This window comes from Myxine glutinosa, chromosome 9 (genome assembly GCF_964187855.1).
Source record: "Myxine glutinosa chromosome 9, kmMyxGlut1.1, whole genome shotgun sequence".
NCBI classification, from domain to species: Eukaryota; Metazoa; Chordata; class Myxini; order Myxiniformes; family Myxinidae; genus Myxine; species Myxine glutinosa.
The window spans coordinates 146,293,829-146,309,074 of record NC_136269.1 but is presented as its reverse complement, the minus strand read 5'-3'; the positions used below and the strand labels follow the sequence as shown (position 1 = coordinate 146,309,074).

The 15,246-nt window shown below is 43.7% G+C and overlaps 1 protein-coding gene across 2 annotated transcripts in view; it reads left to right on the top strand.

Moving 5' to 3' along the window:
• Positions 1–367: 367 nt before the first annotated feature.
• RNMT (RNA guanine-7 methyltransferase) overlaps positions 368–15,246 on the top strand; it is a 54,375-nt gene continuing 39,496 nt past the window's right edge. The window contains exons 1-3 of one of the 2 annotated variants that reach the window (XM_068127946.2): positions 368–467; positions 10,963–11,147; positions 11,302–11,434. In XM_068127946.2, the coding sequence (XP_067984047.2) occupies positions 434–467; positions 10,963–11,147; positions 11,302–11,434 (352 nt within the window). In that variant the 5' untranslated portion in view covers positions 368–433. The remainder of the gene's footprint in view (positions 468–10,962; positions 11,148–11,301; positions 11,435–15,246) is intronic. The other variant, XM_068127947.2, reaches the window with a different exon arrangement.

Below are 15,246 nucleotides of genomic sequence, written 5' to 3'. Positions count from 1 at the left end.
AATAAGAGAAAACGAAAACGACAAAACGGGGAAATGAACACGTGCAGGACGAACACAGCAGAACACGGGAAACGAAAGCAGAGCAAACCAATGCTGGTTCACTCTGGCCTCCACTCCAGAATCCACAGCCGACAGACTCTCTCTGACTTCAGCCAATCAGGCGCATTGCGGGTCCAGGTTTTTTTATATACGTCCGTGATCTGTACTCTTGTTACATTTTTAAAAACCTTTTATAAAACCCATTTGTCTGACCAATAACCATTTATTTTGAGATGGTTTCTTTCAGACAATGATATAAATGTTAATATTATTTAGAAAAACAAAAGTCGGGTTCATCATTATTTTGCGGATGTAAAAAGTATATTCCAGTGTATGAAACACCAACAACAAGCGCGCCGGATGTGACGTTTGGCGAGCGGTTCCGGTGATAACAATGGCGGATTCCCCTGATTCGGCGGCTGTGGCGGGTCAGCATCTAAATCAATGAGTGTATCCAGTGGCTTCGTGTCGTTTGTGATGATGTTTTACTCACTTTGAAATCCCTCATTCCCGATACTGTATATTTACATGGAATGTTTTTTGCACTCTTGTCTGTTTTACTCTGTTCGTCGATGCGTTGCTTGGTCGGTGAAGCGTTTATTTACAGGTTCGTTGGTCCTTATTTTTTGTTTGTTTTTATTTCTCGTTCTCTTGAACTTTGTAAATTCTGTCCAAGAACGTTCCGTTCACAATTCCGTATAAATACCTTTTCTTTTCTTCACAGCGAGACCTCTTCAGGACGGACCGTTTGACTTTGAGCTCTGATTTGATCCGGTGTTTGCGATCAGTTAGCAGTTCGTACTGTAGTTTGTATAATTTCATGAAATTCCGACAGATTACAAAACTCGCGAAGTGTTACGATGTCGAGGCTCATTGAAGAGTGAAGGTGTTCGCAGGCAAAAAGGTAACAAACTTCGAGTGGGGCCAGAGTCGGATGCAAGAGAATGAGAGGTAACAAACACTACAACCTGCAAGGAAGAGGGTTCGTTTGGTTTGCGTGTTTGGGGTTTAAACATTAAAAGATTACGGGGGAAGATCTAAGATGGCGGTACGGCTTGAAATCCTGGTGGAAAGAGACCAATTGAACCATCTCGAGAACGCGGTTCCACAAATGGACGTAGACGAGTGGAGGTGTGCGGTAAGGTCGAGTTTGGGAAGTTGAACCAGGTGGGTGTTACTGGGGGGTCGCAGTGCTGCGATTTGAGAGGGACCGAGATCGGATGAGAGTTGTTAAAAACAGGTGACCGACTCGTGTGCAATGTAAGAGCAGCCAGGTCCTCCATTCGGGCCTCATTCTGGGACATTAAATGGATGTCAACAGTTTTAGATTCCAGGAGACATTGCTGCGTGGTGCTTTCCCAATAGGAGAGAGAGAGCAAAACTCTATTGAGTTACAGACAAAGCCTTTGTATACTGAGCATCTCAGATTTGGCAAGGAAGGAGGGTGTCACATATGTGAGGTGGAGGGTGACAAGGAAGATAATTATGACGTCATAGACCACGTGGTACGCGCGCCATATTGGAAATATGTCACACCTCTAATCTCCAAAACTGCTTCATGGAGAAAAATGTGAAACCCTGCTCATTGCAAAGAACTCTGCATGGGGAATAAGTGTTGGTGATGATTATGTCATTGGTGCCTTAATTATAGTCATAATTTGACAAGTACAACGCTTAGTCCAATCGGTTTTAAATTTCTTAGCGTGATCTTTGCAACAATTATATATGTGAAATTTATGATGTCATCTGTCACGTGGTCGGGCAGCAATATCGAGTTGGCTTGCACCAGGTTGACTGCATGGGGTAAGTATTCTTTGAATACCATCTACTTTTTATTTATTTACTTGACTGGTACGACCTTGGTTTTATTTTTTTATTTTTTTATTTTTTTCAAAGACAGATATCAGATATCAGCAAAAAGACAGAGATTTCTTTAGGCCTACTTGATCCATACATCCTTGTTTTTATTAGCCCACCTGGACCGAAGTTCAGGGGAGCTTATGCGATGGCGCATAGTCAGTCAGTCAGTCAGTCAGTCAGTCAATCCGTCCGCCCGTCCTTCAGTCAGTCTGTCCGTCCGTAAACACTTCAAACTTCTCCGAAACCGCTGATGGGTTTGCGACCAAATTTGGCACAAATGATATTTGTTGTGTTGTGACTAAAGTTTGTTCACGGCATTAAAAAAATCGGGATCTAAGGGGGTTTACCGGAGTCAAAGCGGATCCAGGTTTGACTCCTCCAAAATAGGTATTTGCTTTCTTCTCTGAAACTACACACACAATTTCAATGAAACTTGACCACAACCTTCACCACCTGTGATGTACCAAAGTTTGTTCATGGCATTAAAAAAATTCTGCCTCTTTGGGGTGTATGGGGGTTGCCCCCCAAAATAGCTATTTGCTTTCTTCTCAGAAACTACACACACAATTTCAATGAAACTTGACCCCAATCTTCACCACCCGTGATGTAGCAACGTTTGTTCACGGCATTAAAAACTGTTCGTTTAAGGGTCCACGTGGGGGTTTTTTAAAATCTGTTTACTTGGCCCATACAACCTTGTTTTATTTACTTGGCCCGTTCATCCTTGTTTTTATTTATTTATTTGGCCCGTACATCCTTTTTAAAATGTATTTACTTGATCCGTACATCCGTGTTTTTTATTTATTCACATGATTCATACATCCTTGTTTTTATTTGTTTACTTCGCCCATACATCCTTGTTTTTATTTGTTTACTTCGCCCATACATCCTTGTTTTTATTTGTTTACTTCGCCCATACATCCTTGTTTTTATCTGTTTACTTGGCCCATACATCCTTGTTTTTATCTGTTTACTTGGCCCATACATCCTTGTTTTTATTTATTTATTTGGCCCGTACATCCTTTTTAAAATGTATTTTCTTGATCCGTACATCCTTGTTTTTTATTTATTCACATGATTCATACATCCTTCTTTTTATTTGTTTACTTGGCCCATACATCCTTGTTTTTATCTGTTTACTTGGCCCATACATCCTTGTTTTTATCTGTTTACTTGGCCCATACATCCTTGTTTTTATTTATTTATTTGGCCCGTACATCCTTTTTAAAATGTATTTACTTGATCCGTACATCCTTGTTTTTTATTTATTCACATGATTCATACATCCTTGTTTTTATTTGTTTACTTCGCCCATACATCCTTGTTTTTATTTGTTTACTTCGCCCATACATCCTTGTTTTTATCTGTTTACTTGGCCCATACATCCTTGTTTTTATCTGTTTACTTGGCCCATACATCCTTGTTTTTATTTATTTATTTGGCCCGTACATCCTTTTTAAAATGTATTTACTTGATCCGTACATCCTTGTTTTTTATTTATTCACATGATTCATACATCCTTGTTTTTATCTGTTTACTTGGCCCATACACCCTTGTTTTATTTCTTTTCATGATCCGTACATCCTTGTTTTATTTATTAACTTGGCCCATACATCCTTGTTTTTATTTATTTATTTGGCCCGTACATCCTTTTTAAAATGTATTTACTTGATCCGTACATCCTTGCTTTTTGTTTTTTTGTTTTTTTTGTATACAAGATCGAGGCTCGTGAAAGAGCTAACATTAATCACACAAAAAGACAAACCGACACACAAAACACAAAAAACAAGGGGAGCGGTAGACAAGATGGGGAGAGAGGGGGAAGGACACAAAAGAGAGGGGGAAGGACACAAACACAACATTTGAGAGCAGGGACATCGGGAGGACTTGGGGGGAGGTGGGAGAGGATTAAAACATATGAACACTGCAAGGACTCTGGGGTGAATTACCGGGGGTAGAAAAGATCAAGGTTTTCGATGGGGGAAGATAAGAGATGGTGGTGAACAGCTGTTTTAAAGACCTGGAGGGAGGAGTGGGATTGAAGGGAGTGGGGGAGTTTGTTCCAGAGGCGGGAGAAAAGGGGAATGAAGGAGTGAAGGTGAGCAGAGAGCCTAGACTTTGGCAGTTTAACCAGAAGAGGGTTGCAGGCAGATCTTGTGCGACCTGAAGGAATATTGGGGGGACAGAGCACAGAGAGAGCTGGGGGAGCAAGGCCGGAGAGGAGTCGGTAGAAGACAGAAAGACCACCAACCTGCCTGCGGTGAGTGAGTGAAAGGCCCTCGGCTTTGACTACATCGCAGGAGATTCCAATGATTCTGAAAGCTTTGGCCTCAACAGCGTGAAGCCGAGCAAGGTGTGAGGCAGGAGCACCAGCCCAGAGGGGGGAACAGTATTCCATTGAGCTGCGGATGAAAGCCTTGTATGTGGTGAGGAGCTCAGGTGTGCCAAGGAAGGACTTCGCACGACGGAGGATGCCCAGTCGGCGACTGGCTTTGGAGGCCAGCTTGGAAATGTGGTTTTCCCAAGAAAGATCATGGCAGATAGTGAGACCCAAAAGCTTGAGCGACAGAACTTCTTGGAGAGGATTGTTGAGAAAGTAGATGGGAGGGTTGTCCAGTCGGTCCTTTCGGAGAGACATTGTAAGAGTGTGAGATTTGTCAGGATTGAAAGACATGTTCCACTTGTTTGACCAGTCTGTGATTTTGTCCAGGTCTGCAGAGAGTGAGGAGGCTGCAGACTGCCGATCTGAGGGATGAGGAATGGAGCGACAGAGAGTAGAGTCGTCAGCAAAGAGATAGAGAGGATTTTCAAGAGAGTCAGAGAGATCATTGATGAAGACCAGAAAAAGCACAGGGCCCAGAACACTACCTTGGGGAACTCCAGCCTGAACAGGAAGAGGAGATGAGAGAAATCCATTCAGGGCCACACGTTGACTACGACCAGAGAGGAAGTCCGCCAGCCATGCGTGGAGATTTCCATGGATACCAAAGGAGGAGAGTTTGGAGAGCAGAGCAGGGTGCCAGACCGTATCGAAGGCACGTGAAATGTCAAGGGAGACAGCTCTAATTTCCTGTTTGGCGTTGAGGACCTCCATCCATTGTTGAGAAAGCAGAAGCAGCATGTCCAGAGTAGAGTGACCAGGTCTGAAACCAGATTGATGATCAGAGATCAAGCCATTGGAGAAGAGGAAAGATTTAATATCTGAAGCAATGATGGGTTCCATGACTTTGCTGATAATTGGGAGAAGGCTGATTGGTCTGTAGTTGCTGGGATCTGTTTTTGCACCTTTTTTGTGCAAAGCGGTGATGTTGGCTGATTTCCAAGCAGATGGCAGATGACCTTGAGCAAAAGAGAGGGTGAAGAGAACAGAAAGAGGGAGTGAAAGTGCAGAAGAACATGATTTTAGGACCCGTGGGCTGATGCCGTCAGGACTAGTTGCAGAATCAGAGTCGAGGGTTGCCAGAAACTTTTCCACCTTGTCAGGAGGAAAGGACACAGAGTCCAGGAGCAGCTGGGTACGACTGGGTATGGTGGGTACAGAGAGGGATGGGTTTGGGACACAAGATTTAGAGGCAAACACAGAGTTGAGGCATTCAGCTTTTTCACGTGCGGAGTCAGCCGTTAAGCCGTTTGAGGCGAGGGAGGGGATGGAGGGGGAACAAACACCAGAAACAGATTTGACCAGACGCCACCAGGATTTGGAAGAGGGAGACAGAGAAGAGAGTTCGGTCTTGAGAATGGTGAGATATTGTTTCCTGGCTCTCCTGAGGGTGGACACACACTTGTTTCGGGCTTTGTGAAAGGAAATGAGATTTCCTTCCGTTGGATTTGCTTTCCAGGAGACGAAAGCAAGTTGTTTCAGGGCAACAGCCTCACCACAAGATTCCGTGTACCATGGACGGGAGGAAGGGTATGACAACTGAAGACGAGATGGTATAAATCTGTGCATGAGAGAGAGCAATTTACTTTGAAAGAATTCCCAGGATGAGTTGATGTCAGAGGCGGTAGAGATGGGAGACCAGTCCAGATGATTGATGGCTGCTTGAAGACCGTGCCAGTTGGCCTGAGTGAAATGCCAGACTCGTCGACGCTGAGGAGGCTCTCTGAGAATGGTCAGAGAGATGTCCACTTTGACAAGCACATGATCAGATGAGCCGATTGGAGCAGAAGAAGAGCAGCAGACATTTTCAGGGAAGTTTGTCATAACCAAATCCAGAAGAGAAGATGCTCCGTTGACTGAGATCCGGGTCGGGAAATTGACAGATTGTGTCAGTCCCAGTGAGTCGCAGAAGTCCTTTGCTGAAGAGCCATGGCTGGTGAGAGAGGTACCCACACCCAGCCAACTGGCATGGTGACAATTGAAATCACCACATATGAGGAAGAGAGAGTTGGGATGGGTAGATAGAAGTTGGTCCATATTATCAGACAGTGAGATGTAGATGGAGTCATCGCTGATTGGTGGACGGTACAACACACATATGAACAAAAGGTGGGAGCGAAGGGGAAGCCGTAGCCAAAGGTATTCCTGGGGGTGAGGTGGAGAGAGGGCAGTGGAGGGCGAGTGAGGAAGAGAGTTTTTTATAAAGATACAACCCCACCTCCAGGACGAGGCTCAGGTCTATCATACCGGAGGAGGGAGTAACCTGGGAGAGATACCAAGGCATCAGAGACATCATGAAGGAGGAAAGTTTCTGTTAAGCAGATCACATCTGGTTTGTCAGAAGCAACCTGTATGGAGAGGTCAGTCAAGTTTGAGCGAAGGCCCCGGATGTTTGAGGTCCATACCGTTAATGAAGAGGAAGGGGGAGCATCGGGTCCAGAACAGGGGGGGGAGGGGTAGGGTAAGATGTGGAAGAGGAGGAAGAGGTAGGGAGAGCTGTTGAAGGTGTGTCAGAGATTTCAGAATAGCTTGGAGAAAGGGAAGAATGGGGCGGACAAAAGGTTTGATGGAGATTGGGTGAGGCACAGTGAGGTGTTATTTGAGGAGGGGGAAGAGCAAGGCAGAAGGTTTGGGGAGATGAAGGTGAAAGTTGGAAGGAGGAAGAAGCAGGGAGGATGCTTTGAGGAGGAGGGGTGAGAGGGGAGTCTAGGAGGGGAGGAGCGAGGGAGAGTCTCGGAGTGGAGGGGTGTGGGGGGAGTTTAGGAGGGAAGGGGCAAGGGGGGAGATTTGAAAGGGATGGGTGATGGGGAGGATTTGGAGGGGAGGGGTGAGATTGGATTTTGAAAAGTGTACGATTCATGGGAAACGAACATTTTTTGCAAAATGAGTTTGAGACCTTCGAGTCAAAAATACGTTTGAGGACACTGGAGGAGGGATGGAGTTCTGGATAGTTTAGGGAATGTAGAAAGGAGGAACTGTAAGAGATGGTATTATATATATTTTTTGGAATGAATAGATTTGGTGAGCAAGACGAAAGCATCCTTTTGTAGGAAAAGAAGAAAAGGGTGTTATAATATATGAGAGAAAATAGTTGTTCAGGGGAGAGATTATACATTTCTAACCGCGTGATCGCGAACGAAGAACGAACGAACAAAAAGAACAAATAAACGAATAAGACCTGGGAAGGAAATAGTTTTTTTGGGGTTTTTTTTTTGGGGTTTTTTTTTTTTTGTGAGTACAGATATTAAACAAGGAGGTACGGGGTGAACGACTGGGACGAAACAGTGAACGAAAATAATTTCAGCGCATTCGACGAATCGCTGAGAGAAAAACAAACCACAAGGTCGGAGACGGTACGGTAGTCCAAGCCTACGAGTACTAGGCCGCAGAATACTCGATACCATTAACCGACGATTGTGTATACATGTACGAAAAATTAGCACCGAAAATTTTCCAAAAGATACGCTATAGGTACATACACCGAAAGATAGATACAGTCTCGACAAAAACACGATTGAGAAATATCACTTAGCTTCGAAAGCGTGAGCGCATGGAGCAGCTTCGAAAAGACGTGACCTCGCCGTGATCTCGCGAGACTTCAATCAATATTCACATGTCTTCAATTTATTCACATGATTCATACATCCTTGTTTTTATCTGTTTACTTGGCCCATACACCCTTGTTTTATTTATTTTCATGATCCGTACATCCTTGTTTTATTTATTAACTTGGCCCATACATCCTTCTTTTTATTTATTTACTTAGCCCGTACATCCTTGTTTTATTTACTTGGCCCGCACATCCTTGTATTTATTTACTTGGCCCGTACATCCTTGTTTTATTTATTAACTTGGCCCATACATCCTTCTTTTTATTTATTTACTTGATCCGTACATCCTTGTTTTTATTTACTTGATCCGTACATCCTTGTTTTATTTATTTACTTGGCCCATACATCCTTGTTTTATTTATTTACATAATCCGTATATCCATGTTTTTATCTGTTTACTTGGCCCATACATCCTTGTTTTATTTATTTACATAATCCGTATATCCTTGTTTTTATCTGTTTACTTGGCCTGTACATCCTTGTTTTATTTATTTACTTGGCCCATACATCCTTGTTTTTATTTATTTATTTATTTACTTGGCCTGTACATCCTTGTTTTATTTATTTACTTGGCCCATACATCCTTGTTTTTATTTATTTATTTTGATTTTATTTATTTACTTGGCTCGTACATCCTTGTTTTTATTTATTTACTTGGCCCGTACGTCCTTGTTTTTATTTATTTTCTTCTTCATCTGGGCAATATCTCAGGCACCTTTTGAGCTAGGAAGCTGATATTTGGACATGACAATGACCAAGTGATTTGGCTGGAAAGGGTATTTTTATTTATTTATTTATTAATTAATCGATTGATTAGTTAGTTATTCGATGAATGACTTAATTTTTTTTACGTTACAGATTCGGATGAAATGGTGGTGGTTTATGTATTCTATGAGCCAATTGATTAACTATTTAAAATTTATTATTATTATTATTTATTTATTTTCATCATTAATCATTTATATATTTTCTTTCTCATCTGGGCAATATCTCAGGCACCTTTTGAGCAATGAAGCTAATATTTGGCCATGACAGTGACCAGGTGATGTGGCTATAAAGGATATTTTTGATTTATTGATTAATCATTGAATCGATTAATTATTTATTGATTAATCAATTAATTATTTAATTTTTTATTAGTGACTTATTTAATTAAATTTCTAAAAGATACATCTTCGGATAAAGCACGAGTGGTTTAGTTATGCTATTAGCCAATTGATTAAGAAAATATTTTATGACTGTCTTTTAATATAAAAAAAAAATAACCACCTTTAGAGGCCATTTTTCCCCGCAAGCAGGGGTTGGCCTTTTTCGGGGACCGTGGTTGTTGTTGTTTTTTGTCCCCTTTTTTGAAGCAATGTTTTACGGCCGGATGCCCTTCCTGACGCCAACCCTTTTTGCCGCCTTTAACGACAAACAGGGAATTACCAGTGAACTGGTACTCAATTAGCCGACCTCGGAAGGATGACAGGCTGAGTCAACCCCCCTGGCGTTAATTCAGCGATCGACCGGGATTCGAACCCAGGATCCTAGGATCCTAAGCCGGCACCCTAGCCGCTAGCCCAACACCAGGGCACCCTAGCCGCTAGCCGCTAGCCCAACACCACTATCTTTTATTGATTTTAATTATACAATTAATCAATCAATTAGTGTACACCTCTCCCTCCCAATGCAGCCTCTATGAGCCACGCTGTAGGATATTTAATTATTTGGCATCGGGGCGGTGTACTTTGAATGTATTTTTACTTGTTATTTACTCGATCCGTACATCCTTGTTTTATTTATTTTCTTGGCCCATACATCCTTGTGATATATATATATATATTTTTTTTTTTACTTGACCCATACAAAGCACAACAGGCATTTTAAGGCCATTTTCCCTGCTAGAGCGGGGGTTAGCCTTGCGGTCCCCATGACGATCTTCTCCATTTTGCCCTATTTTCTGCATCTCCCCTTGTTAACCCCCTTGCCCGCATTTCTTCTTCCACCATCTTTAGCCAAGTCTTTCTTGGTTTTCCCCATCCTCTACTTCCCTCTACATTCATTTCCATCGCTCTTCTCACCCAGTCACTTTCTTCCTTCCTCAACACATGACCTTGTCCTAACATCACAATTTTTGATCATCACATCAGCCCATCCCCAATTTTTTTAAAAAACCTTATCCTAACATCTTCATTAATGTTATTGTTTCTTGACCTGGGCACCCTTGCTCTTTTTTTTAATCCACTTTTCTCGTACACCATTATTAATGTTTATTGTACCTTGGCCTGGACACCCTTTTTCTTTATTTATTCTTCCCTTACGCCCATATTTTTACCTCCGCCACCAAAGGTGGATGGAGGTTATATTTTCACCCCTGTCTGTCTGTCCATTTGATTGTTTGTTTGTTTGTGAACAAAATGTCTCAAAAGTTGTGGAAGGATTCGGACGAAATTTGGCAGAGATGTAGCATATGTCACAAGGACAGAATGATTACATTTTGGTGAAGATCTGGATTCGGATCCGGCCACTAGAATCTTTAAGCGATTCTTCACCATTGGGAGATAGGGCCCAAAACGATACATAGCATATCTCAAAAGGTTGTGGACGGATTTGGACGAAACTTGGTGGACCGGTTGGGTGTCTGACAAGGACAAATTGATTAGATTTTGGTGAAGATCTGAATATGGATTCGGATATGAGAATATAATTTTTTAAATGTGATTCTTCACCATTGAGAGATGCAGCAAAAACCAACATATAGCAGGATCTCTCAAAAAGTTATGGATGGATTTGGACGAAACTTGTTGGACAGGTTGTATGTGTGACGAGGAAGAATCAATTCAATTCTGGTGATGATCCAGATTCGGATCCAGCTAGTAGAATTTTTTAAAGTGATTCTTCACCATTGAGTGATATGGCCAACCAGGCAGAGGTATGCTCTCGACTGAGTGCCGTTCTAGTTTATTTTTGTTGTTGTTTTGTGTGCCTTTTTTATTTGTCCTCAAAGTTGTATGATTATGACAAACTTACTCTTTGAAAGGAACCACCATGATGATGATGACAGTTGACCTCTACCTCCACCAATTCCAGCATTGGCACAGGAGCAGGAGGTGATTGGTGTTAAAATGAAACGAGATCGAGTGGATACTATTGCACCTGAACAAAGAGAAAATAAGAAAATGCGCAGCGAAGATACTGCCAAAGACACTGCCAAAGATACTGCCAAAGATACTGCCAAAGATGCTGCCGATGGATATTCCACTCGCAAAAGAATGGTAGAGTTATTATACTGTTCTTCCTTTTGTCACACTGCCCCTGAGGCATATGCATAGGTTGGGTGAATTGGGTTAGCCAAAATTGATAGAGATATGTAAACATTGTGTTTGATTGTTGTGTGGATGAAATGAAACACGTGTATGTTCCTTACAGCACGGTGATGAACACAGCACGGTGGTTGCCAAACACTATAACATGCAAAAGGAGATTGGTTTGGAGGCACGCAGCCACAGCCGTATTTTCTATCTTCGGAACTTCAACAACTGGATAAAAAGTGTTCTCATCAGTAAGTGAGAGTGTGACTAGAATGAGTGAAAGGTTGATGATGGTGAAAATGATGATTGGAAAGCTCTTGGTGAACGTCATCTCGGGATACGCTCCGCAGGTCGGTCAGAGCGATGAAGAAAAGGACAAGTTCTGGTGTGCAATAGAGAAGCTGATGGAAAACGTGAAAGATGAGGAAGTTGTTGTGGTAGGAGGAGACCTAAAGGGACATGTGGGAAGGAGTATAGATGGATTTGAGGGAGTTCATGGGGGTTACGGATGTGGTGTGAGGAATGGAGAAGGTGAAAGGATTTTGGAGTTTGCTGATGGAGCTGATTTGTTGATTTGTAATACTCAGTTCCAGAAAGAGGATAATAAGCTTGCAACATACACGTCAGGTGGGTCGACGACAACTGTTGACTACCTGCTGGTGCGTCGGCGAGATAGGGGGCACCTCCGGGACACAAAGGTGATCCCGGGGGAGGAGGCTGTTTCACAGCACCACTTGTTGTCTGCAACATAAGGGTGAAAGGTGCGAGAGCTCGGAGGGTAAAGTACCAACCGAGAATGAAGGTGTGGAGGTTGAAAGAGGTGACAGTAAGGGAGGCATCAAAAGAGAGGCCGAGTATGGTAGAGGATGATGTGGTTGAGCTTGGGAGTGGTTGGAAGTCGATGAAAGATAGTCTGTTGGGAGCCGTTGGTGAGGTATGTGGATGGACAAAAGGACCACCGAGGTACTCGGAACATGGTGGTGGGATGATGAAGTTGGAAAGAGGATTGACAAGAAGAGGAAGAAGTTCAAGGAGTGGCAGAAGGCAAAGGGTACGGGGGCAGAAAAGGCAGAGCATGAAAGTTATAAGGCAGCCAAGAAGGCTGTAAAGAAAGAGGGAGCAAAGGCGCAGGAGGCATGTCGGAAAATGTTCGGAGAACGCTTGGATTTGGAAGAGGGTCAGAGAGCGGTATTCAGGATTGCAAAGCTGATAGCGAAAGAGAGGTGCGATGCGATGGGGGTGAGTTGCTTAAACGATGAAGTGGGACAAATCATTGTGGACCCAAATGGAATTAAAGGAAGATGGAAGAGATATATGGAAATGCTGTTGAATGCAGAGAATGAATGGGATGGAAACATAGAGAGTAACCCAGTTTTAGGACCGGCACAGAAGATAACTGAGAAGGAAGTTGAGGAAGCACTCATGTTCTCGCGAGATCACGGCGAGGTCACGTCTTTTCGAAGCTGTTCCATGCGCTCACGCTTTCGAAGCTAAGTGATCTTTCACATTTGTGTTTTTGTCGTATCTTTATCTTTCTTTCGGTGCATGTACCTATTGGGGTGACTTTAATAGGTTTCTCGGTGTTGGTTTTTCATACCTGTGTACAGAATCGTCGGTTTTTTCGTATCATGTATTCTGAGGCCTAGTGTAGTACTAGTAGGCTACCGTGTCCTCAGACCTTGGCTTGAGGCTTTTGTTTTTTCTCTCAGCGGTTCTTCGATCGCGCTGCAACTACTTTCGGTCTCTGTTTTTCACGGTCTTTTCACCCATACTCCCTTGTTTTAAAATCTCAAAAAAAAACAAAAAATATTTTTTCCTTCCCTGTTCTTATCCGCTTGTGCGTTCTTATTTGTTCTTTCGTTCTTCGTTCTTTTGCTCTATCGTTCTTCGTTATTTGTTCTTTCGTTCTTCGACCACGTTGTTCGAGATCACGTGATCAAGTTGTTAATACATGTTTCATGTGTCCCCTGAAGAACTTTATTATTATGTCAAATTCTATAACACTTTTTTCTACTTCTTCTATAAAAGGATGCTTTCGACTTGCTCACCTATTATATTCATTCCAAAAAAAAATTCCATGTCTTACAGTGCATCTTTCATTCATTCCCTAAACTCTCCAGAACTCCACCCATCCTTCAGCGTCCTCAAACGTATTTTTGACTCGAATGTCTCAAGAAACTCATTTTGCAATAAATGTTCGTTTCCCATAAATCGTACACTTTTCAAAATCCAATCACACCCCTCCCCTCCAAATTTTCCCCATCACCCATCTCTGTCAAATCTTCCCCCTTGCCCCTCCCCCCCAAATCTTCCCAAACACCCATCCCTTTCAAATCTCCCCCCCTGCCCCTTCCCTCCTAAGCTCCCCCCACACCCCTCCCCTCCGAGACTCTCCCTCACTCCTCCCCTCCTAGACTCCCCTCTCACCCCTCCTCCTCAAAGCGTCCTCCCCGCTTCTTCCCCCTTCCAACTTTCACCTTAATCTTCCTCAACCTTCTGCCTCACTCTTCCCCCTCCTCAAATAACACCTCACTGCGCCTCACCCAAACACCATCAAACCTTTTGTCCGCCCCATTCTTCCCTTTCTCCAAGCTATTCTGTAATCTCTGACACACATGCAACAGCTCTCCCTACCTCTTCCTCCTCTTCCACATCCTGCCCTACCGCTCCCCCCCCCCCCCCCCCCCCTGTTCTGTATCCGATGCTCCCCCTTCCTCTTCCTTAACAGTATGGACCTCAAACATCCAGGGCCTTCGCTCAAACTTAACTGATCTCTCCATACAGGTTGCTTCTGACAAACCAGACGTGATCTGCTTAACAGAAACCTTCCTCCTTCATGATGTCTCTGATTCCTTGGTATCTCTCCCAGGTTACTCCCTCCTCCGGTATGATAGACCTGAGCCTCGTCCTGGAGGTGGGGTTGCTATCTTTATAAAAAAAACTCTCTTCCTCACTCGCCCTGCACTGCCCTCTCTCCACCTCACCCCCAGGAATACCTTTGGCTACGGCTTCCCCTTCGCTCCCACCTTTTGTTCATATGCGTGTTGTGCCGTCCACCAAACAGTGATGACTCCATCTACATCTCGCTGTCTGATACTATGGACCAACTTCTATCTACCCATCCCAACTCTCTCTTCCTCATATGTGGTGATTTCAACTGTCACCATGCCAGTTGGCTGGGGGTGGGTACCCCTCTCACCAGCCATGGGTCTTCAGCAAAGGACTTCTGTGACTCACTGGGACTGACACAATCTGTCAATTTCCCAACCCGGATCTCAGTCAACGGAGAATCTTCTCTTCTGGACTTGGTTATGACTAACTTCCCTGAAAATGTCTGCTGCTCTTCTTCTGCTCCAATCGGCTCTTCTGATCATGTGCTTGTTAAAGTGGACATCTCTCTGACCATTTTCAGAGAGCCTCCTCAGCGTCGACGAGTCTGGCATTTCACTCAGGCCAACTGGCACGGTCTTCAAGCAGCCATCAATCATCTGGACTGGTCTCCCATCTCTACTGCCTCTGACATCAACTCATCCTGGGAATTCTTCCAAAGTAAATTGCTCTCTCTCATGCACAGATTTATCCCTTCTCGTCTTCAGTTGTCATACCCTTCCTCCCGTCCATGGTACACGGAATCTTGTGGTGAGGCTATTGCCCAGAAACAACTTGCTTTCGTCTCCTGGAAAGCAAATCCAACGGAAGGAAATCTCATTTCCTTTCACAAAGCCCGAAACAAGTGTGTGTCCACCCTCAGGAGAGCCAGGAAACAATATCTCTCCGTCCTCAGGACCGAACTCTCTTATCTGTCTCCCTCTTCCAAATCCTGGTGGCGTCTGGTAAAATCTGTTTCTGGTGTTTGTTCCCCCTTCATCCCCTCCCTCACCTTAAGTGGCCACATGGCTGACTCCGCACATGAAAAAGCTGAATGCCTCAACTCTGTGTTTGCCTCTAAATCTTGTGTCCCAAACCCATCCCTCTCTGTACCCACCGTACCCAGTCGTACCCAGCTGCTCCTGCACTCTGTGTCCTTTCCTCCTGACAAGGTGGAAAAGTTTCTGTCAACCCT